Here is a 27,645-nt window from a genome sequence, read left to right as displayed (position 1 = left end):
AGTATATTTCTAGTATACTTTAAGAGCAGCTTATTAAGAAAATATATAAATACTTACTATATAGATATTAAAGTATAGAGAAGACTCTTAACTAATTAAAATAATTATATAATTTCCTAGAAAGCAGAAAAATAGTATAAGAAGTTATTAAGAAATATAATATATATAATAAAGCAAAAGCAGCATAATATATACTATATAGAGAATTATAACTAATATTACTACTAAATAAAGTATAGCAAACTATTACTATAGACTTTATTATTAAACTACACTACTGAAGTTAAAAGAACTTATAATAAAAGTAACTTATAATAGCATTCTAGTTATAGTAGACAAACTTATAAAGTATGCTTATTATATTTCTTATATAAAATTAAGTAATATAAAGGACTTAGTATATATATTCTTTAAAATAGTTATTATATAATATAAATTACTAATAAAGCTTATATTAAATTAAGATAAATTATTTATATTAAACTTTTAGAAATACTTTATAGAAACTATAAAAGTTAAATAGAGCTTATTAATAGTATTCTACTTATAATTAAATAGATAAATAAAAATACTAAACTAGATACTTAAATAGTATTTATAAAGCTATATAAACTACTAATAAAATAATTAAGTAGAATAGCTACTACTAGTATAATAAGCTTATAATAGCTCTAAGATTAATAATACAAAGATATTACTATTTAGAGCAAATTATAAATATAACTCTATTATTAAAATATATATAGTATATAATATATATACACTAGTAGCTATAGTATATATAGTAAAAATTATAGAGATATAGAAATACTTATAATAGAAATAAATATTTTTGTAGAACTAAATAAAGCACTATATAGATAAAAAGAAATCACTAGCGCTAATTTTAGAGAAGAGATATAAAGTATACTTTATTTATAAATAACTTAATATTAAACTTAGTATTTAAGAAATAAACTAATATAGAATTTAAATTATTTAAAGAAGTAGAAAGAATACTAGTATTTTTTAAAGCTATTTAGCTTCTTTATACTCTATATATTCTAACTCTTTAATATTATTAATACTATATATAACTATATATATTATTTTCTTAAACTATAATTTCTTTTGCTTTTAAAGACAGAGAACTTTCTCTTCTGCCTCTTCTAGCTTACGCTCTAACTTAATATATTAAAATATAATATTTTATAACTAAGTAGAAAATACTCTCTAAATATTATATTATAATAAGTTTAAATAAATATACTTTATATATTAAGAGGAGTTAAAAGAAGAAACTTAATATTTAAGAATACTATAGCTTTTATAAGCAGAATAAAATAGTATAGTTAGAAGAAAAGAACTTATAAGAATAGCTACTAGAAGATTATTATAATAAAAAACTAATGCCTTAAAAGCCTTTAACTTTTACTTAATAATATAATTAGTAGGCATAATAGTATATAATAATAAAAGAAGAAAGTTACTCTAGGACCTTAGACAGCCTGCTTTAATAGCCTTAAGGATAAAACTAATAGAGAAGAAGTATAATATTATAAATATTACTAAACATAGAAAGAACTAGGCTGCACTAGAGAAGATATAGCTATAATAAGAGAGAACTAAGACGTTATATACTAAGTTATATAATTATAAAGTAATTAATAAATTACCTATTAATTACTATAAGCTAAGTAATTATTAAATTACTTATTCATTACTATAAGTTAGGAATTAATAAATAGATAAATAATTAGAGTAATTATTAGTTTATAATAAAGAAATAGATAAGTACTTAAGAAGAAGGTATCCTACTATAGTAAATAGTCTAGTTCTCTATTAATTAATTTAAGCAATAGTTTTACTATTAAGAGTTATACTCTTAACAGCCTTATTATTATACTACTTATATTATTACTTAGTAACGCTTAACCTAACTTACTTCCTAAGAAACAGACTTACTGTAACTTAGAACTTAAGCTACTATTACAAAAGGCTAAAAATAACTTTTATAGCTACTTTTCTACTATAAAGTAGATTAGCCTTTATAGCTTATTAGTCTTTTTATTAAATTCTAGCTAGTATTTCTTTTTTAACTTTATTTATATATATAAAGAAATATAGACATAAAGTATATTAAATTCTTATATACAAAATATATGCAAATGTTTCTTATAGGTAATTTGTATATTATAGCTATTTCTCTTGTTTTTATAGGCGTTTTTTATAGTAGGCAGTATCTGCCGCTAACAGTTAACCTTGCGATTTTCCGCTAATATTAAAGATAAAGATAAATATAAAGGTTTTATATACCTTAAAGAGCCTTATTAATTAGAAGAACTTTTATCTAGTTAAATATCTATATAAGGAAATAAGATTAATTAAGCTAGTTATAGCCCTCTAGTGGGCGTTAATATATATATAATTGTGCTTATTACGTAACGTAACACCCTCTTAGATTAGCTCTTAGCCTTTCAGTCTTACTAGCGTACAAAGTACTTAGTATAGTAAACTATATTTATAATAATCTTGTATTTTAGCGATATTTAGGTTTTTATAATAGTTTATAGTTATCTAAGGTTTTTCCCTAGTAAATTATTATAGTTATATTACTTATAATATTATTAACTTTTTACTTAGTTACTATATATTTTAGTGTTTTTATTATTATTAAGCTCTTACTGCAAGAGCTAAATTTCGCCGCCTTTAACGTGTTTTTCTTCCTTTAATATTACTACAATAACGCCTCTAATAACAACAACCTTAATAACCTAATTAAGCTCTTTTAAGCGCGTTGACGAGAGCTCTTTTTTAAGCGTATTAATAAGAGCCTTAATAACTAAATTAACAATTAGCAGGAAGCTTGCGAGGCAGCAAAGAAATAATAATCTCTTAATATATACTTTATAATATCTTCAAGTATAATTTCCTAGTAAATTTAATTAAAGGTATAAGCTCTATAATAGTTATATCTTAATAATAGTTGCCTTATAATTATAAAAAAAGAATTACAAAGGATATCGTTATAGAGCTAGTTTACTATTAATAGGGAGGACCTGCGTACCTGGGCGTTGCTGTGTGGGCGAGCATGCACCAGTGACCAGACTCGAGTGGGGCTACTCCGTACCGCCGCTGCAGTTCTGCAGCCCGGTTCTGCCGCTTGACTTGACTTCAGGGTCACTGCATCATCGCTTCATCCCGCCCCAGAACAATCATTTGCCGTTCCCAAAGCCACGTGCACGACCACTTGACTCTTCGAGCGTGTCGCTGCCCGTCGCCGCGTCCAATGTTCGTCAATGTGGCCAAGGCATTGCTGAAGCCGTTCTGGAATCCCATACAGCATACGCGAGCACAGCTTCTAACATCACCCATCGTCGCCTGGGGCACGCTTCTCTTTCCCGTTGGACCATAGTCGCTCTGTTGATGGTTCGGACGTCAAATTTACCGCCGGTTGATCCAACCGATCCGTATCGACTGCATGGTCCTCAACGTTATAACCTCCTAGAATGTGTCGTGGGGGCGCTGTTTCAACCAGGCGCATCTAACATCTCAACACCAGCATTTCCACATATGCTTGTCGATCCATATTCGGCCACACCAACATCCCAAGGCGAAGGGACGAGCTCTGCGGCCATCAATGGCAAAAAAACACCATCGGGAGGTCCCGGTATCTCCCATGAGCACAACTATCTCAAATGCCGAATCCCGCTCTCGTACTCGGTTGCCCTCCAACCCACAGATCCGCCTGCAACCCGTATCGACGTATCCGACAGAGGACTCTGAGAACACAAGGCTAAATACAGAGGCGCCAGATTATTGGAACGAAGGGAAACAGCACCAAGATGTGTCTCCTTTAGGAAATCGAAACGAGGTGGCACCTGGTCAGGTGGACCAGAAGAGATCTCAATCATCCCATGATGACGCGGAGCATAATGTCGGAATTCCCTGCAACGCTTCCTCGGGGGACCATGATGGCTCTGCCGCGGTCGGGAGAAGAAGCGTCCAGTTTGCGAGACAAGACCCTCAGCTGCTCTCTGCGGGAGGTCACAGCCGCCAAGGCTCATGTGATGAGCCAGAAACCCCTGGAAGACAGAAAAGCTTGTCTATCATGTCCAAGATCAAGGCCTTGGCCACCTCGCCTACTACCCCGTCGCTGAAATCGCCCGTTGCACCGTTTGCCGAGCCTGGGCCTCAATCCGCTGCCAACTCTCCTACCTCAACACGCTTCGGCACTCGGCTTCCCAATATTGTTACTGAGGAGCGGTCTGACGCTGACGCCGATGCTGACGCCGATGCTGACGTAGAAGAGACTGCTGATGAATCAGCTATGCCAGGAAATGACGGCCGAAGGAAGAAGAAGCGGAGAATGAAGCGATTCACAAAGGGTCATCTGTCGACGCCATCCACACCAAGTCGCTTCGCAAGCGATGTGGACACCTGGGGGGCATATAACCGACTACTCCGGCGAAGAGCTAGTATGCCGGATACCTCCATCGCTACCGAAAATGGTGAGCAAGTACTGTCAGAAGGGGATACTAGGGGCAACCCTAAGCGACGATCTTTCCGGCGCGGTCACTCGTTTATGGGCACAACAACGCGGCCGCCTGGCGAAGGTGATGACCTGAACGACGTGGAAAGTTCTGCCGTCGTAGGTCGCCGTAATGGCCATTTGCGGCGAATCACTGTATTTGGTGGAGGCGGAGTCTCCGATGGTGATGCTATGACGCCTCGTCGACCATTCTTCAATCCCGAGCGAGCTTCCAACTTTGGTGCACAGAAGTGGAAGCAGGTAAAGAGTACATTGAAGCTCCTGCGGCAGAAGAAAGAAGACCGGTTTGACTATTTTAAATCCGCAGAACTGATGGCAGAGCTTAGAGCTGGTGCGCCAGCGGTCTTGATGCTTGCTAGTATGATTCAAAGGGACGAACACGGGAATAAGAGGATCCCTGTTCTCCTCGAACAATTGAAGCTCAAAATTAAAGACAGTTCCCCAATACCGGATGACGACAAGGACAGACACTGGGTTTTCACCATCGAACTGGAATACGGCAGTGGCCCGAGCCGAATGGGATGGACAGTGATCCGAACCATCAGAGACATCTATAATCTCCACTTCAGGTATAAATTTGCTCTCAACAATGATAAGTATATGCTTGGCCGTGATCCTGGAGGCCGTCCCAAGCAGCCCAAGTTCCCATACACAGCCTTCCCATATCTGCGCCGAGCTCGAAACAAAGATGATGACAGTGATGAGGATGATCGAGCCAGTGTTCGCGGCGACGAGACTGCCGGAGAAGGGACAGGAGGAGAGGCGACCGCCCCTGAGAATCACGGCGACGGCACGCATGACGAACGGCCCCAACCGAGGAGGAAAAAGTCGCGTGTCAATTTATGGGGCATGAGAAGACGTTCGACTGGATTTACGGACCCCGGGGAGATGTCGAATGCTGAAGGCACCGCTCAAGCTACCGACATGGCAATCCGCAGACAACGCTACGTGGAGAAGCAAAGACGGATACTAGAAAAATACCTATCAGAAATGATAAGATGGCTCATGTTCAGAGCTGACAGCAACCGCCTCTGTCGATTTCTGGAGCTGTCTGCTCTTGGTGTCCGTCTCGCCGCAGAGGGCAGCTACCATGGGAAAGAGGGATATCTGCATATCCAGTCATCAAAGGGACTTGATTTCCGCCGAGTTCTAACCCCGGCAAAAGTGATTGCTCGCCATAGCCGCAAATGGTTCTTGGTTCGCCAGAGCTATATAGTTTGTGTTGAGTCGCCAGAAAACATGAATATTTACGACGTGTACCTGGTCGACTCCAAATTTAGCATCAGCTCCAAGAAGAATGCCCTTCAACAGATTGGCTCAAAAGACAAGACAAAGGAAATCGACCTCACCGTTGAAGCACCCCCCAAAACGCACCACACTCTGACGCTGCACACATCCGAGCGCAAGGTACGCCTGTTTTCAAGGTATCAGTCCGTCATGAAACAGTTTGAAGATTCAATCAATGAAATGCTCAAACGGACCGCTTGGTATGAGAAGAAGCGATTCGGCAGTTTCGCGCCCGTACGAAATGGAGTCTTCGCACAGTGGCTTGTAGATGGCAGGGATTACATGTGGAATGTATCCCGGGCAATTAACATGGCCCGGGATGTCATTTACATTCATGACTGGTGGCTGAGTCCCGAACTCTACATGCGCCGACCTGCGTGTATCAGCCAAAAGTGGCGGCTCGACCGACTGTTGCAGAAGAAAGCCAGGGAGGGCGTCAAGATTTTCATCATCATCTACCGCAACGTCGAAGCCGCCATTCCCATCGACTCCGAATACACCAAATTCTCGCTGTTGAACCTACATCCGAACATCTTTGTACAACGATCGCCTAACCAATTCAAGAAGAACCAATTTTTCTTTGCGCATCATGAGAAGATTTGTGTCGTTGACCACGACGTGGCCTTCCTTGGCGGTGTCGACTTGTGCTTTGGCCGTTGGGACTGCCCCCAGCACCCCATCGTTGACGACAAACCTACTGGATTTGAGATGACGGAGCAACCAAAGGACGCAGAGCACTGCCAACTCTTCCCTGGAAAGGACTACTCAAACCCCAGAGTTCAGGATTTTTTCAGACTCAACGAGCCATACGAAGAAATGTACGACCGCAGCAAGGTCCCTCGAATGCCGTGGCATGACGTTTCTATGCAGGTTGTAGGGCAACCAGCGAGAGATTTGACTCGTCATTTTGTCCAGCGATGGAACTACCTCCGCCGTGGACGAAAGCCAACTCGACCTCTGCCGTTCTTGCTGCCTCCGCCGGATGCCAAATTAGACGAGTTGGAAGCCCTTGGCTTGACCGGAACGTGCGAGGTTCAGATGCTTCGTTCTGCATCCACGTGGTCTCTTGGAACGGACGACACAGAGCACAGCATTCAGAATGCCTACATCAAGATGATTGAAGACTCCGAGCATTTCATCTACATGGAGAATCAGTTCTTCATCACAAGTACAGAAGCGTACAACACCAAGATTGTCAATCGCATTGGTGATGCTCTGGTCGAGCGCATCATTCGTGCCCACGACAAGCAAGAAGACTGGCGCTGTGCCATCATGATCCCTCTGATGCCTGGATTCCAGAACACTGTGGATGAACAAGAAGGAACCAGCGTCAGACTAATTCTCATGTGCCAATATAAGAGTATTTGCCGTGGAGAGCAGTCCATATTCGGACGGCTCCGCGCGCGAGACATCGACCCAGAGGATTACATCGGCTTTTACTGCTTGCGCCAGTGGGGTGTGATGAGCAACGACGCTCTCGTGACGGAGCAGCTCTACATTCATGCCAAGACCATCATTGTCGACGACCGAGTGGCTCTGATTGGATCCGCTAATATCAATGAGCGTTCGATGCTTGGCACGCGAGACTCTGAATGCGCTGCCATCGTCCGCGACTCCGAGATGATTGCATCGTCCATGGCTGGAAAGCCCTATCAAGTTGGAAGATTCGCGCATACCCTTCGGTTGCGCCTGATGCGGGAACATCTGGGCCTGGATGTCGACGAGATTCTGGAGCAGGAACGCCAGCAAGAGCTGGACCACGACGTGTTCGAGAGGGAGATGGAGGAGATCTATCGCGAAGAAAGTGCTGATGTCGGTATTGGGTCAAGCAAAGCTCGGCGGGATAGTCTTCCGAGCCTCCGTCACAGAAGTTTCAACTACGAGCTGGGCATGGAACAAGCCAAGGCTCTTCAGGACGTTTCTTTGCCATCTTCAGAGTCAGAGTCGGAGTCGGAGGCGACGTCTAGGAAGGCCGAGGGGGCTGTCGTTGGTATGAGTCCGCAACAGAAGAAGAAGCAGCGATTAGACGTTTCTGGATACGGCCAGGACCAGTGGAAGGTCGCAGAGCAGACAGGTCTGGATGAAGGTCGCGACTCTATCATTGTTGGCGGACGTGAAGTATTGGTAGATGACATGGATACCGAGGGCAAGGGAACCGTCCATCATCCGAAGCCACCTCATGAGCTCAATATCGTACCCGACATTCGACACGTCGGCAATGACGGTTCCGGACCCAGGGATCTTCCACCCATGCCAGCAATGAACCGACGCACGACAGAACAGCTTGGTCTCCTTCGACCCGCCCAGCTACCACCTCTCCCGATTGTTGATGACACTGATATCGGTGGCCCCGCGGTGCACATCGATCCTACAACCGGTCGTCCAAAGAGCGGCGCTTTCCACCCCATGGCTGCGGATATTACACCTGCGGACATCTCCAAAGACTGCATGCGGGATCCCCTCCTCCCTGCCTTTATCAGTAATGTTTGGAATCGCGTGGCCAATAACAACACCAAAATTTACCGAAGAGTTTTCCGGTGTATGCCAGATTCCGAAGTCAAGACTTGGCATGAGTATCGCGAGTACGTGGATTACGGAATGCGTTTCCGCGCGAGCATGGAAGGCAAGCTTAGCGGAGAGGAGTCCGAGTCCAAAGCCGAAACCAATAACCAAGCTGGCCCTACCGCTGCCGGAGCGGGCATCGGAGCGCCTGGTCCTGAAGCAATTGTGGCCGCCGTTGAAGAGACGATAACTGAGAAGCTTCCACCGCTTAAGCCAGACATAAGTAAACTGAAGATGGCGATGGCGCTGGCGCGAAATGGCGATGCTGAGGAGCTAAATGAAAACCCCATGGAGCCGGTTCAACCAAACATTGGTCCGCTCAATTCAAATCCCGTTCAAGGAGCCGAAAAGATTGCGGACGCTCCGTCAACGACGGTAGCAAATGGCCACGCGGGAGTTCCTGCACCAGGGGCACCCCCTGCTAAGCTTCCGGGACCGCAGTATAGCAAGAATACGGATCGCAAGACAGCCTTTGCTACATTGGATAAGCCGCACTCGCGGGAGACGCCCCATATTCCGACGCAAACTCAGTCCGGCTCCGTCAAAAGGCGTCGCCGTGCCAACACGAAAGGGAGCCGCCGGGGATTCTCCCTCGAAGACATGCCTTCCAGAGCTGATGCCGAAGAGCTGCTGAAGTTGATACAAGGCAACATTGTCCACTTTCCGTACGACTGGTTGGTGACGGAGGAGCAGAATGGAAACTGGGGTTACCAGGTAGATGGCGTTGCTCCGTTGTCAATCTAGTAAGTTGGCCCTCACTTTGTCTTGATTCTACATGATGTTCTGACCACGTCGTGCGTAGCGACTAGTACGGGGTACGGCCCGACAGGATCGCGATGGAGACGTTTTAATCTACGGAGACGGGAATACAGACACCCAGACATTGGTTTGCATTGCGAAAGGAGTTTTGTCTTGTGCTGCTTAGAAAGAACTCGGCATACTCTCTCTCTCCCTCTCTACCCCTCCCTTTGTCTGTCTTTCTTTTTTTTTTTTTTCCTTGACCCTCCAATACAGCATTCACACGGCGTTTTAAAGTCCCTTTTGTTTTGTCCCCGCCCTGAAGTACACAGGAAAGCACAGCGAACCTAATTTTCTACATATTTCATTACATAGAGCTGATGGTAATCAAAATGGGACTTTTATTACTTTTTTACACGCCAGTGTCGTGCACCTCGAAATTCGGCTTGTCAATGCGCCACATTCAAAGGGCAGCGGTTACCTGGACGTTTCACATCAAACTCGCTCACTGACCCAAATGGCTCCCCTACAACCCGCTCTTATCACCCCGGTCAACAGCCAATGCGGCTCTGCCTTCTTGGCGTCATGCTCGACGGCGTGGTCCAAATGCTCCAACTCCTCGTCCCGTATCCTCCTCAACGTCTTGACCAGCTCCCCGATCTCGGCGCTGACTTGGTAACCCTCCGCCTCCCACTGCGCAATCATGGCCAGCATCTCCCGAATTTGGTTATTGTAGTGATCGCCGATCTCGGTCTCTACCGCCTCCGTACACGCCATTGCCGCCTCGCGACCCATCATGGCAGTGGACCAGCCTAGGCCCGTGGCGAGGACGGACCAGAGCGGGTACAGGGCCGTAGGACGCACGCGGTGCTTGTGGATGAGGTCATTGAACGTCGCCAAGTGCCCGGCTTCCTGGTCGTACATGTGCGCCATGAGCGGCCGGAGATGGGGATGTTGGCGGACGACGAGCGGCGTCTGGGCTTTGTAGATGAGCGTGGCGGCCAGTTCGCCCGCTTGGTTGACGCGGAGCTGCGGGGTTGTCAGCGCGTCTTTTGCGTTTCTCGCGCGGACGCGGGATCAGAGACTGCCGGGGAGGCGGGACGCACAGCGGAGGAGAGGAGATCGCGTTGTTCGCGAGTCAGCGGTTTGCGTGGGCTTGCGTGGGAGCCTGGTTCGCGCGAGGCTTGCGCGAGGGAACAACGGGTGGTTGAGATTGCGCGGCGGAGACGGGGACCGAGGAGGAGTCTGGGAGAGGTGAGGCCTCGTGTGGGCTTGCACAGGCATTGTGTTGAGGCCATGCCGGGTGGCTTGAGCAGTTGGGTTTGTTTCTTGGTATGTCGAGTGTGTCGAGTGTGTCCAAGGTGTCGATGGTGTTGAATGTGATGGAGACGCCGATGACGCCGAGCGGATTTGGAAGGTGCGTCGGGTGAGCGCCGAATTGGGCGGATGCTTGGAGTATTGGCCTCTATGCTGGAGGCGCAAGCATCTTTTCTGCTAGCACCTGGAGGCTAGCTGGCAGTCACCAAGGTAGCTGGGCGTGTAATGAAGGAGATACAGATGCGGTTGACACTTTCTATCATCCAGACTCATGATCGATTAACGGCGGCCCATGGTGAGTGTGGCCTTAACTATTATGACGAGTGCACGGCGGCCGGAAAATTGATTTGCCGCCACTGCATGCTTGCAGTGCCGCTGCGGCCCAATGGGAGGCGCCGAGCCGATATGACCGTCAAAGTGCTGCGGCGACGACCCAGACTTCGGCTTGCTCTTGTTCGCCTTTCCCATTGTCAATCCTCCCTCACCATTGTTTCTGCGCCGCCATCCTCGACTTCCTACATCAGGCGGTTCCGGCCTCCCTGTCGACTTGATCTGTCTCCACACGATTGGTCCTGAGTTGCCGATCCTGCCAGTAGCCTCGCGAACTCGACAGGAGATCGTCGTCGTTGAACACTGGCCGCTGAAATCGTTCATCACGACCTCGCGACACCATCATGTCTGACATCGAGGACGAGCTCCTGGCCCTTGCGGGTGGCGACTCCGAAGACGAGGGCTCCGCCCGCGGCCGCGGTGGCTCAGAGTCGCCGCGTCGCTCCAAAAACGATGCTGGCAAATCGAACAAGTCAAAACGGCATGCGAGGCAGGACGAGTCTGAGGAAGAAGGCGAAGCGTAAGCACTCCCCATCCACATGTTTGCATGATGGAGACGGGTCCGAGCTGGGGGTCGGGGCTATGAAGCGCATTGAGCACAGTCAACTATGGCGATTGTCCCTCGCGCGCTGCCCTCGTTTGTCGCCGCCCGTGAATCTATTGCTGACGGCTCAACGGCCGCTCCCGTTTGTCAGATCCTCGGCCCCTTCATCACCAAATTCGCTGGAATCAGCACCCATGGACGAATCCGACTCAGATGCTGAACCCGCGCCGAGGGGCGGCGCTACCGATGAGGATGATAAATACCCCGTGGACGGCAAGTTTACGAGCGAGGCGGAAAAGGCCGAAATCATGGCCATGCGTGAAGTTGACCGGGAACGTATTCTCGCGGAACGTATGGACGAGGTCGAGCGCCAGCGACAGAGACGTCGCCTCAGACAAATGATTGAGGAAACGGAGCGCAGGAATGTCAAGAAGAAGCGCAGCGCCGACACTGCAGAGTTGGAGGACGGCCAACGAAGGGCTTCACGGCAGCGTACCGGCAAAGGCAACGAGTCCGCCATGGACTCTCTCCGCCGAGCCCGCGCCGAGAAGGCGAAGCGCAAGGAAGACCAGACGCGCGGACGAGCTTATTCCCCTACACGACGAGCTTCGGATGATGAGGGCAGTGGTGATGATTTTGGCCGCGCCAGGTCTCGGACGCCGGAGAAGGAGCAAGAGAAGGAAGCGCCAGCTGCTGAGCTCAAGGACTTTGAGCGTGTGCGACTTGGCAGAAACGAGTTTGCTCAGGTCTGCTTCACACCAGGGTTCGAGGCCGCCATCGTCGGCTGCTACATCCGAATTGCTCTGGGCCCTCACCCCGAGACTGGAGTTGAGCAATATCGCATGGCCGCCATCAAGGGTGAGTAGCTGCACCGGCACGACGGCAGGGACGTCAGGCCGCTAACCAGACGTGACATGCGCGCAGGCTTCACCACCAGCCGGCCGTACGCCCTCAGCGGGCCACAGGGGCCCTTCGTCACCGACCAGTACGTCAAGGCCGCGCACGGCAAGGCAGTCAAGGAATTCCCCTTCATCGCCGCGTCGAGCGGCAAGTTTACCGACGTGAGTGCGACCCGCGACCGGCCTGCACGGGCGGGGGAAAGCTTCTAACCACTCGCGCAGACCGAGCTCAACCGTTACCAGGTGACGTGCGCCAACGAGAACGTCAAACTGCCCACCAAGGCCCATCTCACGGACAAGATTGACGAAATCAACAACTTGATCAACCACAAGTGGACGGGCGAGGAGATCAAGACTCGGCTGGCCAAGAGGAACGAGCTCAAGCGCCGATTCGACCCCGCCGAAAGGGAGCGCGTCGGCAAGCTGCTAGACGAGGCCGTGGCTCGCGGTGACGAAACCAAGGCGCAGGAACTCCAGGAAGAGCTCGAGCAGCTCGGCACGCAGCGCTTAGCGTTCCGGACGAGCCTCGGCTCGTCAAAGAACATGGACGGACCCCGGGCCGCCACGGAGCAGGACCGCCTGGCGGAGCGCAACCGCGAAAACAGACGGATGAACGCCGAGCTCGTCCGCAGGGCCCAGCTCAAGGAGAAGGCCAGGTCTCGCGAGATGGAAATGGCCCTTAAGCGGGGCGAGCAGGTGGCCGAGGATCCGTCGCGGCGTCTCCGGACCAAGGCCAAGTTTGTGCATGATGTCAACGACGCGTCGCAGAAGCCGTCTGCCAACGGAAGCGAGGTCGGCACGCCGGCAAACGGCACGCCCAAGGTGGCCGCTACGAAGCCCGAGATGATGTCTCACCTTGCAAGGTTACAGGAGAAGAAGTACTCGGAGAGCAACGGAGTGCCGGGGATCCATAAGCCGCTCATGGACGACGATGTCATTGGCGCGTTGGATCTGGACATTGACGTGGAGATTTAGACGACGCATCCGTCGCGGCTTGGCTGGTCAAGTTGGTAATTTCGGGCAGGCACGGGTGCATTGATGGGCGTTTTGGACAAAGCATTGCGTGGACGGGGATATCGAGCAACAAGACCATGGCAAGATGACACATTACCCGCTTCGCCGGAAATAAAATAGATGCCTTTCTATTGGAGCGTGGACAGTTGAACTACGTAGTTGACGTTGTGTCGCGACCCGTCATCATCCATCCGCCTGGGCAAGAGGGAAAACAGGGGGCGTCTGCTCCGCGGCCAAAGACTGCCCAGGGCCCCGGGCGTGTACAGACGTCGCCGTCGTCGCCGTCGTCGCCGCCGTCGTCTACTCAGTCCCTCTTTATCCGTCTCCTCGTCTGGGGGTCCAAGTCGTCCAACTTGCCCAGCACATGCCTCCGGTACCAGAAGACAAGCTTGGCGACGACGTGCCTGGTGAGCATGTCCCAGGCCAGCGCGAGCGCGTGCCCGAACGAGGTGCGGTCGCGTGTCAACGCACCGTCCACCTCGTCCTCGTAGCGCCGGCACACGTCGAGGTACAGCCCCGGGTCGTCCGTCACGACGCCGTCCATCAAGGCGCTGCCGCCGGCGCCGGCCCCCCCGCGCGGCGACTCGTTGCGCTCGACGCACCACCGCATCCAGCGCGGGTGGTTCACGGTCCACGCCCACAGCGGGCGGCGCGCGGCGCGCACGTCTCTCATGAACCGGCCGCCCTGGCAGGGGCGCGCGAGCGTGTGCAAGGCCATGTCGAAGCCCGCGTTGGGCGTGGGCAGGAAGTGCCGCGCGTAGGAGAGCGAGAAGCCGATGTGGGCGACGGCGTAGTCGGGCAGGGTCCTGCGCGAGGCCTCGAGGACCGACGCCTGCGTGCGTTTTCACGTCCCTTTAGCATGCTTGCAAGCGTCCCCGCGGGGGCGGGGAGGGTCGAGGCGAGACCTACGTTCCAGCATCCGAGGACGATGCGCCTCTGCCACGGCGTCGAGGGTGGCACCCGGGCGACGGCGCCGCTGATGGCGTCCAACAGGTCTTGGGGGTCGTCGTCGAGCTGCTTGTTTCTGCGCCGTCAGACGTGTCTTGCCGCTGCGAGGCTTGGGTTTGGGGCGGAGCGACGGGACCTTGATGTCGAGCAGGACCCAGGGCCGATGGCGGTTGTGCTCGCCGTCTCGCAGCCTGTCTTCTTCGACGAGCCACTCCAGGAGGTCCTGCAGCCGGGCAAGGCCTTGCTTCGGCTCGCGGAGGGTCTCGACGGTCGACAGGTATTCCCAGTCGCAGTCGGCTAGCTTCTTGTCTATGCCGAAGCACCGAGCGAGAGTCGCGTCCTGGACTAGATTCAGCGCCGTGGGCCGAGGCGACACATCCGACACCCTGATGTCGGTGGCCGGATTCCCGCGTCGAGGAAACTCACGTGCGACAGCACGGCCACGCCGTCCCTCGACAGGTGCACGTCCGTCTCGATGGCATGCGCGCCGACCTCGACGGCGCCTTTGAAGGCACCCATGGTGTTCTCTGGCCACGACGCTTTATACCCTCTGTGTGCTATGGCCTGTGGGAGGAGTCGCGCAGGATCCCGCTTGGACGGGAGGGCGGTCGTCCATGGCGCTTTGGGTTCCGAGTCAGCAGACCGTGGACTCTGTGCGTTCTGTTTTGCATGTCTGTAGTACCGTCTGGGATGTCCCACGACACGTCGTCCCCGTCTCCAGGCAACGGCGCTGCCTTCTCATCCGCCATCTTTGGCTACAGCAATGTGTGGCCTGCGACGTCCCCGAGCGGGCGGTTTCGGTTTCGGTGTCGGTGTCGGTGTCGGATCGAGCGGCTGCAAAGACGGCGTTTGGAGGCAGGGAAGCTGTGGGATCGCGCCGATGGCGTGGTTGACAGGACGAGGACGGCGGATGCAAGTTGTGCCGCCTTTCTAATACGTAAATGGAAGATGAGCGAGAGGTTGCGGGTTGCGGCCCACTGTAGTAATGTCGAAGGATGAAAGGATGGGGCGTCGCTGATGTTGCTGTTTTTGGCAATTTGCATCCATCTTGAGTCGTGACGGTCAGAGATTTGGCATGGCGTGGGCGGATTTGCATCTGATGGGCGCAACAATGGAGAGAGTGGCTGTTTACACACAAATACTACCCCAGTTTTATCCGTCCGGTACATCAAGATATAAATAAATACAACATAAATACATACATGTATACGCCGCTCAGAGTATTCAAACATCCCCGTTAGTTGATGAGTCATGTCTCATCGGATCCTGTGGCAGAAGACCCCGAGTTCGTTGTAGGTGGGAAAAAAAAAGAAAAAATAATAAAGAAAAGAACATTGTTTACTCGTCACGTCGTCAGCTCCTCCTGAACGCCATCATGCCCAACGACGAAATCAAATCCTGACCGCGGACACGCAACACCTCGGATTTTGTCACACAGAAAAACTCTCAAGGTCAAAGGCAAAAGCTGCTGGCATGTGCAATTCATTGAATTCTGCGCTTCCCACGCTCAGGCCCAACTCTGACGGCGCAACTTCTTCGCCCGAGCTCAAGCTGTCGTCACTCATGCTCAGCACACTTTGTGGAGGCTGCGGATTCCGTCCAGAATCACCAACGTCGGTGCTGTTCATGTCCCAAGAGTCTGGCGACCAACCAGCACTGTTCGGGTTCGCAGGCATTGCCTCGCTAGGGAGACTTGCTCCACCATAGATGGCGTCGTAGACATTGTTGTCCATTGATCCGAGGAGTGCCTCCCATTCAGAGTTGCATACGACCGCCATCTTTGCCGCAGGGTCGGCACTACCCGTCAGCTGGCTAGAGGGCGACGCTGGCAATCCCGACGCCTGCATGTGGTATTTCCCACCCTGTGAAGACGGACCAGTGTGAGACGGAGTGTTGTTTAGAGACAAGTAATCAAGATTGGGAATGACGCGGGATATCGGAACGTTATTGCTGACGCTGCTCGGCTGTGATAATGACAAGCGGCGGCCTTGGTGGTTTCTCCATGTCTCAGAAGAGGTGGCACCATCCAGAGACTGCCGCAATCGAGGGTAGAAGTCGGGCTCCGCAACATGCACGTCGGCCACGGCCATGCGGCACTTTCCGCCATGCTCTTCTTCAAGGTCTGGCTTCTTCTTGGAGCCTTCGGATGATGAACGCTGTGATGACGGCGCCATTGTTGCTAGGGGTGGAAGAGGGCTTGGATGTTCGTCAACGCGAATAAAATTACCTGCGATCCGGGCTAGGTCGATGCATCCTGGCGCCTTGGCGTGATTCATCGATTTGATTGCAAAGTTGACCAGTTTCTCAATGTCGCGGCTCAATTTGCTATCCGCCTTCAGGTCGACGACCTGGTAGAGAAGCGTCAGGCCGCAGAGAGCCAGAAGGTCAAATTTATTGAGACAGAACGAAAAGCTCATGTTTCTCTCCTCGAGCAGCTGGATAATTTGAATGATTCGCTTGCTGGAATCCGCAATGGAAATCATGGCCGGTGCGGCCTTCGGACCAAGACTGGAGCCAACAGCGGGACGATAGATCAGGGTTCGGATATAATAGTATGCCAACGCCTGCAAAACAGTGCCGTGGTCTAGTTAGTGGCCGTCCCAGCAGAAGACCGGAGAAGAAAAAGAAAAACCTACCAGAATGGGAGATCTGCTTCCAGTCACGTCCGTTGATGGCTTATCCTGAGAGAAGTTCAGTCGTAGATGCGCTGGTAAGTCGTCGTACCAAGCATCAAGGTCCGCATCCAGGGTAGCCATTTGTTGCAAAGAGAGCTCGTGGTTAGCCACGGCAGGATAGTTCTTTTCCAAAACTGCCGCCATGATACGGGTCGCCCGAAATAGAGCCAAGGCGCTGGAAAGTCGGGTATGCTCTCCCGGCAATGTCGGTTGAAACCCCTTCTCCGTTATGTACTCATCATCTGTATCGGATGGATACTCGGTGTGGACATCAACCTCCTTGAGCATTTTTGGCAACCCAAGAGTAGCAGCAGTAAAACTAACATGTTGTCAGACACGACTGGTGGGAGAGACTTGAAACGCGGGCCAACGTACCAGTCGAGTGTATAAAGAGACCAAAACACTTTTTTCCTCGTCTCCAGAGTCAGAGCGCCGAAAGAAAACCGCTTCTGGTTCTGATGCAACCCCAATCGGTGCGAGAGCCCAACAGCCAGGCCCTTGAAGTGCTGGACGCGTTTATTATCTGCCCTGATGGCGCAGTACAAGAGCGCAAGAATAAAGCACTGGAGCGTGCCCATGGTGTTCTCCAGAACCACGGATTCGATCGCTTTGGTCCATTGCTTCTCACAGGCGGCCAGTAGTGAGGAGTCGGGGTGTTCAGATGAAACTCCAGCAATGCTGAAAACAAGATGCAGCTGGGCCATTTTGTGGTGGCATTTGAGCTTTTCGGGATCGGCCACGAACTCTTCGTATATGCGAAGAAAGGTCGGTTTGTGCAAAACTGGAAATAGCGGAGCCCACTCTTGGAAGTAGACATTGACACACCGATCAGAAAAGATGCGAGGAGGCAGACGGGAGGCCGGGCTGGGTTCCTCTTGCGTCAATGGCGCGCATCCTTGAACATGCAGAAAGGCTTCTGGGTTGAATTCATTGCACGATTTCCCGCTCTGTCGAAGTTTTTGCTTGAAGGAGGCTGTTGGGAGACTGTTAGTCGACGCAATCACAATGAAGCTCGGACTTGGGAGATGTGCGTACTGATGAACGAACGACCACTGGACGGGCCCATGAAGTAGGAATCTGAATTTTCGACGCCAAAAAGCAACGGCGAGCCTTGCACGCGGAATGTATCCCCCTTGGCATTAGATGCCGGACTGTCCTTGGACGCGTCGGGCGAAGGTACTGTGCGGATGGCAGACGAGAGTGACGCTTGGCGGCGGCGGTGGTGGTGGTGGTGGTTGCCATGCACGGCGGAGAGCATATCTATCTTTTCGTCCTTCTCGTCCAAGAGGTCTTTGAGCTCCCTAACCTCGGTTTCCAATTGCCGAACTCGCTCCTCCAAAGATTCTGTGTATCCGCGGGGGAAAGCACGGCGACTCAGCTTGTCGCTGGTGCGGCATTCAAAACCAACATTGGCACACTGCGAACAAGTCGGACGGACGCCATCACAACGAATTTTCTTGCTGCGGCAACGGTCGCAGGCCTGGGCAATACGGCTTTGAGCGCTGTTGCCCACCTTGATGACCTTCATGGGCAGAATGCCTGGCATTTTGGCGATTTTGTTGAACGAACTCTGCAGAACTACAAACGGCAGGCACTCCTGCTGTATCGAATGAGAAGCCAGCCAAAATCATGTATGATGGACAATGGCAATTGCCCAGACTGAGACTGAGAGTTGCTGGGCCCTCGCTGGTCGGCGACTGTGTAAGCTGGGGAGTACGCGCAGAGGGAAACGTTGATTGGCGAGTCAACGCCAGTTCTCCCTGCCGCCACCACGGGCGGACGCCTGTTGCTTTGCTTGAGAGCCCCTTTGATTCTGAAATCTCGCAAAGGATGTGCTCGCGGTCTCGACTCTCTCGACTTTCCAGATGTGACGTCGGTCGTCCTCGTCAGTGCGTCAGTGGCGGAAGACCCGAAGAAGAGCCAAGTTGGCGTGTCTGTGCTCGATACCAGAGTGGGGAGGTTTGGTGAAGTCGGGAATCGGAACAGGGCAGAAGAAGAGAAAACGCGGGATAAGTAAGTTACGTAGAAGCGGGCCGGGCAAGGACGGCGTGAGAAAGGATTTGTGGAGTGGACGACGAATTGATGGAAATGGGAAGAGTTATGGAGATGTCCGGGGCAGGATGGTCATGTCATTGCTCATGCTCATGCTCATGCTCATTCATGGTGGGACCGTTTCGAGCCCGGCCGCTTGTGAGCCAGCGCCTCTTGTTGGCGTCGAGATGTCGACAGGCTACAGCCGTGGTCTCAGACGGTCCGACGGTCCGTAGTACCACCGTGCTACGGTAGGAGGTACGGCAGCACATGGCACATTGTCCAGGACTCCTTCCTCTGTTCTGCATCTTATTATAGCCAAGCTAGCTGCCCGATCCGGGGAAGGTGCCACGGACCAGATTCTGCTTGAGCCACGAGCGGCGGGGAAGTGCGGCTCTGCGTCTTCGGCCATTCCCATCAAAAGAAAAACAGCCTCGCGTCCGCCTCTACCACGACGTGGCTTTGGCTCGTTCTCCTCATTGACAATGGAGGCAAGTCTGCCACCATGGCTTATAATGGACAGTCTTGCGAAAGGCTATGGAACGCTGCCGCGAAATTGTCACCTGCTTCGCTCAAGACTTCCAACGCTACACGACGGCTTTACTCATAGGTTACGCGCAGGCTTCTCTTTGTACGTTGCATCGCGTTCATATCCCTACGCTCCCAGGTGTCACCAGATAGCAGTAAATCAAGAAATATGTCGCGCTTATTCCGGCAAAACTTGTTCGCTGCACCCGCAACATCGGCATCTGACATGTCCAAGATACCTACGAGTCTCGCAAGTTTAGACTCCAACTTCTCTACCCCGGATTTTGGTCACCTAAATGCGGGGAAATAAAAAAAAACCTCTTGTGTTGCCCGGTCCATTGGGATGCTGGATACGAGTACTACTAGGGTCGCAGGTGCTAACTTTCTCCAGTTCAAGGTTGTCCTGAGACGTGGCTTTCGCGCCAAGCGTACTTACACCACACTCCCCATGGCGCTGGTTTGTTTGTGCAAGAGGCGGTGACATCACCATGAGCTTGGCTATTGTTCTGTTGCAGCTTGGCAGTCTTGCCTTTTGCCAAAATTCGGCGAGCCTGCCTCAATTGAACATGGTGCCCTCCATTTCCATTCCTTTTCAAGCCAGATTTGCAGGAGTTGGGCGTATTAGGGTCAAGGGCCAATGGGGACGGCAACCCTTGGGGTCTCGCTCTGCTCGGTCGTCATTCTGCCGATCCAACTTGCCGGGCCAACTACTCCGCTCTCCCCTTCTGTGCCCAGAGAAGTGCCGAGCTCTGACAACCAACCGTCATCAAAGTAGAATGCCTCGATACAATGTCTCGGATCATCCATTTTCGAGAATTCACACGTCGTAGAGAACAAGCCGCACCCCTAGCGTCCGTAATAAACGTCTTCCCATTGGTCCCAAGGGTTCTCCCAAAGTGAGCTGTCCGGTATCTTTTGCGGGGTGGTAATGTCATTAGGTCCATCCAGAAATTTGGGAAGTTGAGATTTGTCGCAGGCGTGTTGCCAACGTCTTGCGAGGAATGACTTGACGAATTAAGTTGTGACCTCGCTTTGTCTTTTTTGGGTAAACTGGTTTCAAAGACGGAATCATTTGGGAACTGTGTTCGAAATAACCTGGCATCGTTATCCTACAACCAGGAAAAACTAGCCCAGGGCCCCTTCTATGCAGCGGAATGGGCGCTGGTACAGGATAGCATTCGTGCCCAAGGCCAAAGCAAGCAAGCTCGGACAAGGTACCAACCGCAAGTATTTTCATCGTGCGGGAAGCGGCGGGTTCTCAAGTAGTAGTTACTCCGTAGTAGACAGGTTTATCCACCGTCAACTAAAGTCGTCTGCATCGTCATTGGTTGCTGTCGTGGCTTGCTCCTCTTGCTCGATTGGGAAATCTTCCTTCGACCCGAGATATGCCACCACGTGGTCGTCCGCAAGAAGATTCGTCATCTGGAACAACATAAGAAAAGCCATATTAGTTCTGTACTCTTTCAAAAAGCATCGAATTGCTTCCACCAATCTCATGTCAACACGTTCTTGGTGCGGCTGCCGGCTTTCCCTTTATTTTCCCGCCACATGGCTTCCCGATTCTTGCAGGAGCTGGGGTTTTGACAGGCTACAGCCTTCAAAAAAAAGGTTGTACCACAAAGAACAGCGCAATTGACAGACAGATGGACTGACGAGCGGGAAACATGGGCAGCGTATCAAATACAAAACTCACCTCATCATTCAACGCCTCCAACGCATTGGCCAACAATTCACTTTCCACGTCCTTCAATATTCTCGCGGCTGCCATGCGTTCCGCTCTTTGCAAGCCCGCCGCCTCCAAAGGTTCTGGTTGATGGTCTGAAGGACCGTGTGTGATTCGCTTCCATTGCTCCCCGACCTTCTCATGCAGCACAGTGATGGCCCTTAGTTGGAACACGGGACAAAGATGGTGGCCCCGAATCAAGGTTTCGAAATCACCCGCTTGATCTGTCACATCTTCACCCTGCCAAAGAAGTCTCAGTTGCCTGTCCCCCGCAGTATCTTGGAGCAGCCGGAACGACAAACCATCCTCTTCGTTGAGGCACATGAGGTACACAAACGGCGAGTGCCACGCGACCGAAGACGCTTCCAGCGCAACTTGGCCGTCTTTCCGTGAGATTGTCAATGTCGGCACGGCGCTGAAAATCCGCAACTTTGCCTTTGCCAGAGGGTCATCAGGGAATGGATCCAGGCGCAGCGTCAGCTTGTGCACAATGTTTTTGGGGTCGATGAAGCCGTAGCTGAATAGCGTCTCAGAAGCGGGTTTAGCGTCGCCGTACGAGATTGTGACTTCCTCGCCGCTACGAACCTGACATCTCGGCCGGATGAGAAGCACAACATTGCCATTGTCGTCTTCCTCGTAATAAGCTGTGGCTGTAGTGGAATGGTTCACCATGTCAATGGCCGGGACCATGGCGGTTCCTGACCGTGGTAGCTCCAGGCACCTTGAGCGGTACCAGGCATCTACCAATGCCCAGTCTTGGAGACAAACCCCTTCTCTGCTCCATAGAAAATCGTTCCAGAATGGAAGATGCTCAGACACATCACGTAGTGCGTCAAACTCGTCGCTTAACGAGAGTAGTTTGGCCTCCAGGGCAGCCTATCACGCTGTCAGTCTAGACCAGCTTGATTCGCGACAAGGTAAGAAGACAAGAACAGTGATACAATCTCGGGGTGGCCAAGCAACAGGGCCCATGGAAGATATCGGGAATTGCGGATAACAAACGAACCTCAAGCGACGTCCCAATCAAGAGTAGGCGTTCCGGCTCCGTCCACATGGTTGGAACAGGAACAGCCCGGGGCAGGAGGCGGGTGTACTCTGTCCATGGAGTAGGAGAAAGGCCCCCTTTGGGGTGACTGGCTTGGGCGAGGTGAGAGACTAAATAGAGCATGATGCGGTGTCTTGTGGACTGTCTTCCGTTAGCAAGCCGCGTCATTCGGGCTTGGTATGGCGACTTACTTGTCGTCCCACTGCGTCAAGTAACTGCTTAAAGTTCTGGTCGACCTTGGCAAAGTCATCCACTGCCTCAGCAGACAGCACTAGATCGTGAGGAATCTTGACAACATGTTCGCTCGCGCCATCCGACTCGGCACAATGCAGGTCCTCCTCCGCTACGAGCCCGAGCCCCTTGCCATCGCCAACGTCCTGGAGCTTGACGTGCGAGAAGCGAATGTCGTTGAGATGAGCCCACGCGGGGAATGTATCGATGGGGAGTTGGGACAACATGACTGTGAGTGCCGTGTGTTTGCTGGAATCGAGTCTGGCTCGGAGATCCGGACAGACGACGGTGTACGAGCGTATTCTACGCGGCGACGGGTAAGCTCGAAGGATTTCCACATGTGAGCGGCCTAGGTGTGCAGGTATGGTACGTTATGTAGAGATGAGAGACGAGTCGAGTTTCGATGTGGCCGTCACTTGTGGTTCGAGGCCAGGCCCCACCGTTTGTCAGGTCCTTGCAAGGAAGATGTCGCACAGAAATGGGTTTTTTGTTATGTAACTACTCCGTACTTGAGTACGTTGAGATTCCTTCCGTCTGAAATGAAAGAAAAGACCTGAATGGGGTGGTTCGTCGGACCCATCACTACCCCAGTGCCACCCACTGCCTTCAATCTTATCTTCGATTGCTGCAGAAACGTCAACTTCACGGCGGGGCTGACCATCAGCCTCGTCCACCCCCAATCCTCAAATTTTGCCACTTCAAGGCCCGATCCGATCCTTGTCTACCAAGTATCTGCATCTCCGACTCTTGAATTGTACATTTCACACCCGCGCAGCGAAAGGACCCCGACAAAAATCCCCTGGGCCCGGCCCCTCCCCTCCCCGACGGCAAAACGACCCCCGCCATGCCTCGCGATCCGCTCATCGGCCTTGTCGGCAAACCCTCCGCCGGGAAGAGCACGACTCTAAACAGCCTAACGGATGCTTCGTCTAAAGTCGGTACGCAAAAGGCCCAGCACGCCCCCTCGACGAATTTTTCCCAAACCGCTGACGACAACCTGCCACTCTCCTCCAAACAGGCAACTTCCCGTACGTAGCCTCATCCTGTACGCCCGCCCAACCTGTCCCGGCCATCTAACATGTCATCCACAGCTTCACCACCATCGACCCCCAAAGAGCGATAGGCTACCTCCAAATCGACTGCGCCTGCGCCCGGCACGGCGTCTCTGACCGCTGCAAACCCAACTACGGCGCCTGCGTCGACGGCCGCCGCTCCGTGCCCATCGAGCTCCTCGACGTCGCCGGCCTCGTCCCCGGCGCCCACCAGGGCCGCGGCCTGGGAAACAAATTCCTCGACGACCTCCGCCACGCCGACGCCCTGATACACGTCGTCGACGCCTCGGGGACCGTCGACGCCGAGGGCAAAGAAACCCGCGGCTACGACCCCTCCGTCGACATCGCCTGGTTGCGCGGCGAAATCGTCGCCTGGATCCTCGGCAACCTCATGCAGCGCTGGCCCAGCATCCGTCGCCGCCACGTAGCCGTCAAAGCCACCGCCGTGGAAACCCTGCAGGGCCAGTTCTCCGGGTACGGCGCCACGTCGGCCGTCGTCGCCCGCACGCTCGACAGGGCCGCCGTCAAGGAGCCCCTCGATCAGTGGTCCGACGACACAGTCGCGCACGTCGTCAACGCTTTTGTCGACGAGAAATTCCCCACCGTCATCGCCCTCAACAAGATCGATCATCCGGACGCCGATAAGAACATCTCCAAAATCGCAAAGATGCAAGACCCCAAAACAATCGTTCTTTGCTCGGCCATTTCGGAAATCTTTTTGCGCAAAATGGCGAAACAGGGATACGTCAAGTACGTCGAGGGCAGCGAGTTTGTAGACACGCGCCAAGATCTTATTGAGCAGGGCGACCCCGACGGCGGCGGCCTGAAGGAGCTGGATGAAAAGAACCGCAACCGGATAGAGAATCTCAAGGACATGGTGCTTTACAGATTCGGCTCGACGGGCGTCGTGCAGGTTTTGACGAGGGCGGCAGAGCTGCTGGGGCTGGTGCCCGTCTTTCCGGTGAGGAATACCGCAACCTTTAGTGCTGGGGCTTCAGAGTCCAAGGCCGTGTTTCGGGACTGTGTGCTTGTCAAAAAGGGGTCGACGGTCGGCGATGTAGCCAAGAAGGTCATGGGGGATGCGCCAATTGCGTACGTTGAAGGCTTTGGGGGCTTGAGGGTAGCCGAGGACGACTTTGTTGCTGTCGGGAGGAATGATGTGAGTATTCTTTGAGATTGGTTTTTTTCTTTGTTTTTTTTTTTTGTTTTTTAAAACAAAAAGAAAAATAAGTGGTACGACTTGCTGACTCTTTGGTTGTTTGTTAGATTTTATCGTTCAAAGTTGGCAGGACATAGATAGATCGGTCAACAGGGCTGGCCTTTGTGTTTGGAAACAGCATGCCGAGGAGTTGGGTCATCTAGAGCGTAAACGGTCAGAGGAGTGATATCAATCATAATGTCATCACCTACAACATATCATACAGACATGAACTGGTATTTCCATATCCAAATCAGCAAAACACTTTCCAATGTTGTTCCTTATCGGGCGTCCAAAACAGAAATAGCTCATGCGGTCGTCAAGATTCGTCCAACGACACTGGCCATGCTCGTGGCTGATGCCCCCATATCAAATTGACGCCTTGGCTCTCTGAAAATGTCCTCAACTGATCCATAACCGCACCCTTGACCGACGTTGTATAGATTTTCTTTACTGTCGTCACCTTCAAAATGGCTGCCACAACCAGAGCGAATTCCGCCTCCTCATAATGCTCCGAGAAAATACTGAGCGTTTCCAAATTTGGAAAGCTTGCCAGAAAATGAGGCAGGGGTAGGTCATCATCGTTTCGAGGATATAATCTGAATCGGAACCTATAGCAGCCCATGGACGTGATGGATGCCGCGCCGCGGAGCCATTCGTATCCCTTGAGGTGAGCAATGCTTCTTTCTCCAACGCGATCGTTCAATGATTCTGTGGGAAATACAATGTCGAATGAATTTAGTTTTCCCATGCTCAAGGCATCAGAAAACACGATTCTCAGGATCTCCGGTGAGATGCACAAGGACTTGGTGGCGAGTGAGTGCAGGTTTCGAAATTCGGGATACTGAGGTATATCAATATCACCGTATAACGTTCGACTGTTACTGAATACGCGATGCCTGCCATGTCTATCCTCGTTTTCTGAAGGGATGTCGAAGCGGATGTGTCGTAGAGAGTTGCCGTGGTTCAGGCATGTCAGGAGACGCAGTGTCAGGAGCGAATTTTCGACTTGGGATATGGGCCCGACAACGGACGATTCTTCGAATATGAGGACTTTGAGGTTGTTCCACATTGTATGCCATTTTTCTCGCCAGCTGAAGAGGGATTTTGAGTCAAGGTTCGGAATGTTGGGGCCGATCCAGAGTTGTTCAAGCCGAGGGAATGCGTCAGAGAGAAAGAACTATGACGACGTTAGTCAATCTTGTAAACTGTGTGTACATGATTTTCCCCCCTTCTTTTTCAAGCACCTACAATAGGGAATGACTGGCGTAACGTAGAAATGTTGCTCATCCGCAAAGTCTTTAGGTTGGGGAGAAATGGCACAGACTGCGTCATATACCATTGCTCTGGTATTCCGGTGAGAACAAGATGCTCCAGCGAAGCTGCGGCGTTGTTCAGAAATGCCAGAGGAAATCCGCCTATTGGAATGACGGGTGTACTCCAAGCTGGTTTAGCGGGATCACCAGTGCCGTTGATGGAAATATGCCGTAGCTTTGTCCAGACATTCTCGTTGGGTGGGAACATCAGAATATCGAACTGGGGGCCAATTTCCAAATGTTCTAGTCTCGTGGATGCTCTCAACAGAAGCATCAACTTTTGTTGGTTTAGCAGAAATGCTTTCGGCAGCGGGATGACAATCTTCCTTGCTCCGCCCTTGCCTGCCCAAGACAACATCTTCTTCAGAGCGTCGTATCGCGGTGCACGCTTCATGCCCCTACCAGGAAATATCATTGTTCTCCATAATCTGTCATGCAAAGGACTGGTCAAGGTGCGCCTCCAGAGCTTGCAAACGCTGAGGCATGGACTAAGCAACACTGTCAGTACAAGAATTCCTCGGTACATTCAAAGAAGGGGCGTACGGCAACTCGGCAAATTCCAAGTATGAGAATATGAGCATCACAATCTCCGTGGGAAGTCGCAGGGGATCCTTTTTAGAAAAATGCCTGTGAAGCGGTGTTCGTGCTTTGTAAAGTTGCTAGACTCACGTTAGCTTTACATGCCGTCCGCGAGCGCGGGCTTGTCCGGGTATGTATACCTGCAACTTTGGCGATGACGCCACATTTGTATCTTTGTTGACGTCGATGCCGGCATTGTAAATCTTCCAGGCGAATTCATGGTTCTTTTGCAATCGCGCTACTTTGCCCAGACGAAGATATCCCTTTGCAGTCTATTGTCAGTGTGAAGGGCCTTGAGCCAGGAAAGTCGACTTACATCTGGAAGTCTTGGTGCCAGCTCCAACATCCATTCCGCATCCTTCCTAGCACGATCCAGTTTGCCCAAGGCTTCAAATGTGGCAGCACGGTAGTCCAAGGCCTGGATGTGGTTCCTATTGTCGCACTTGTTGAAAGTTCTGCCGATTTCGCATTTGCAGTTGTACATGGCTTCCTTGAAAATAGACCCCTCTTCGGAAGCGACCCTTTCAAAGTTCTTGCATATACATCTCTCACGTTTAACGCCTCTGGCGCAAGGACAATATTTCATCGCCTATCAAAACGTCAGAAGAGGCTTCCCTCGCACGCAGTATGGGCTCTCACTCGTGTGAATTGTTCCAGAGCCCGTTTGTATTGCTGAGCCTCATAAGCCTGGCGACCAGAGTCAACCATCTCAGCGAGAGCAGTCTCTCCTTCGACATCACGGGACGACGACATCATGTTGTGCAGAGATTGCGAAAGGCGCCGCATGGATAACGGCGGTGACCTTGCGTCCTTAGCTGTGCAACCAGGATCGGCAACGTGGTGAGTGCTTCGGACGGTAGCGCGACGAACCAGAGATCAGCGGGATAGCAAGCGAGTTCGACTTGACTGACCATGACCGCGCATCGTCCATCCGGAGTGGAAAAGTTTTCAACATCAGCCATGCGGTCTCGCTGGCAAAACAAGTAGGCGTCATTAATCATGTTGTGCTGTGTTGAGTCGCGCGCTGATGCGAGCTCAGCCAAGAGCTCTTCTGGACCCCCACTTGCGCTCCTGCTAACTAGTTTCAACGTTCCCCA

General features: G+C 51.3%; 8 protein-coding genes across 8 annotated transcripts; 3 read left to right on the top strand and 5 right to left on the bottom strand.

The window, feature by feature from the left end:
• Positions 1–4,090: 4,090 nt before the first annotated feature.
• On the top strand, positions 4,091–9,124 carry MAM_07136 (Phospholipase D, eukaryota; the record flags this gene model as incomplete). The annotated part of the gene is made up of 1 exon (XM_040825934.1): positions 4,091–9,124. One exon carries the CDS (start codon positions 4,091–4,093, stop codon positions 9,122–9,124), a length of 5,034 nt encoding a protein of 1,677 aa, XP_040676153.1.
• A 489-nt stretch (positions 9,125–9,613) lies between these two features.
• MAM_07135 (demethoxyubiquinone hydroxylase) lies at positions 9,614–10,416 on the bottom strand (the record flags this gene model as incomplete). The annotated part of the gene is made up of 2 exons (XM_040825933.1): positions 9,614–10,147; positions 10,225–10,416. 2 exons carry the CDS (start codon positions 10,414–10,416, stop codon positions 9,614–9,616), a joined length of 726 nt encoding a protein of 241 aa, XP_040676152.1.
• A 693-nt stretch (positions 10,417–11,109) lies between these two features.
• On the top strand, positions 11,110–13,183 carry MAM_07134 (Plus-3 like protein; the record flags this gene model as incomplete). Its single annotated transcript, XM_040825932.1, has 4 exons — positions 11,110–11,285; positions 11,461–12,167; positions 12,234–12,370; positions 12,431–13,183. The coding sequence occupies 4 exons, from the start codon at positions 11,110–11,112 to the stop codon at positions 13,181–13,183; spliced, it is 1,773 nt and encodes a 590-aa protein (XP_040676151.1).
• A 343-nt stretch (positions 13,184–13,526) lies between these two features.
• Positions 13,527–14,689, bottom strand: MAM_07133 (Transcriptional activator protein acu-15; the record flags this gene model as incomplete). Its single annotated transcript, XM_040825931.1, has 4 exons — positions 13,527–14,054; positions 14,132–14,217; positions 14,261–14,510; positions 14,597–14,689. The coding sequence occupies 4 exons, from the start codon at positions 14,687–14,689 to the stop codon at positions 13,527–13,529; spliced, it is 957 nt and encodes a 318-aa protein (XP_040676150.1).
• A 911-nt stretch (positions 14,690–15,600) lies between these two features.
• MAM_07132 (Transcriptional activator protein acu-15) lies at positions 15,601–18,391 on the bottom strand (the record flags this gene model as incomplete). The annotated part of the gene is made up of 4 exons (XM_040825930.1): positions 15,601–16,734; positions 16,807–17,164; positions 17,221–17,818; positions 17,881–18,391. The coding sequence occupies 4 exons, from the start codon at positions 18,389–18,391 to the stop codon at positions 15,601–15,603; spliced, it is 2,601 nt and encodes an 866-aa protein (XP_040676149.1).
• Positions 18,392–20,703: 2,312 nt separating this feature from the next.
• Positions 20,704–22,630, bottom strand: MAM_07131 (SET domain protein; the record flags this gene model as incomplete). The annotated part of the gene is made up of 4 exons (XM_040825929.1): positions 20,704–20,826; positions 21,098–22,003; positions 22,134–22,313; positions 22,364–22,630. The coding sequence occupies 4 exons, from the start codon at positions 22,628–22,630 to the stop codon at positions 20,704–20,706; spliced, it is 1,476 nt and encodes a 491-aa protein (XP_040676148.1).
• Positions 22,631–23,247: 617 nt separating this feature from the next.
• MAM_07130 (GTP-binding protein) lies at positions 23,248–24,629 on the top strand (the record flags this gene model as incomplete). The annotated part of the gene is made up of 3 exons (XM_040825928.1): positions 23,248–23,341; positions 23,422–23,431; positions 23,495–24,629. 3 exons carry the CDS (start codon positions 23,248–23,250, stop codon positions 24,627–24,629), a joined length of 1,239 nt encoding a protein of 412 aa, XP_040676147.1.
• Positions 24,630–24,972: 343 nt separating this feature from the next.
• MAM_07129 (Tetratricopeptide-like helical) lies at positions 24,973–27,301 on the bottom strand (the record flags this gene model as incomplete). Its single annotated transcript, XM_040825927.1, has 6 exons — positions 24,973–25,833; positions 25,905–26,367; positions 26,513–26,596; positions 26,639–26,820; positions 26,865–27,137; positions 27,188–27,301. 6 exons carry the CDS (start codon positions 27,299–27,301, stop codon positions 24,973–24,975), a joined length of 1,977 nt encoding a protein of 658 aa, XP_040676146.1.
• Between the last annotated feature and the right edge of the window lie 344 nt (positions 27,302–27,645).

Source organism: Metarhizium album (assembly GCF_000804445.1).
Source record: "Metarhizium album ARSEF 1941 chromosome Unknown scaffold_27, whole genome shotgun sequence".
NCBI classification, from domain to species: Eukaryota; Fungi; Ascomycota; class Sordariomycetes; order Hypocreales; family Clavicipitaceae; genus Metarhizium; species Metarhizium album.
Note: the sequence above shows the minus strand (reverse complement) of the source record. Positions and strands in the feature narration are given on the sequence as shown.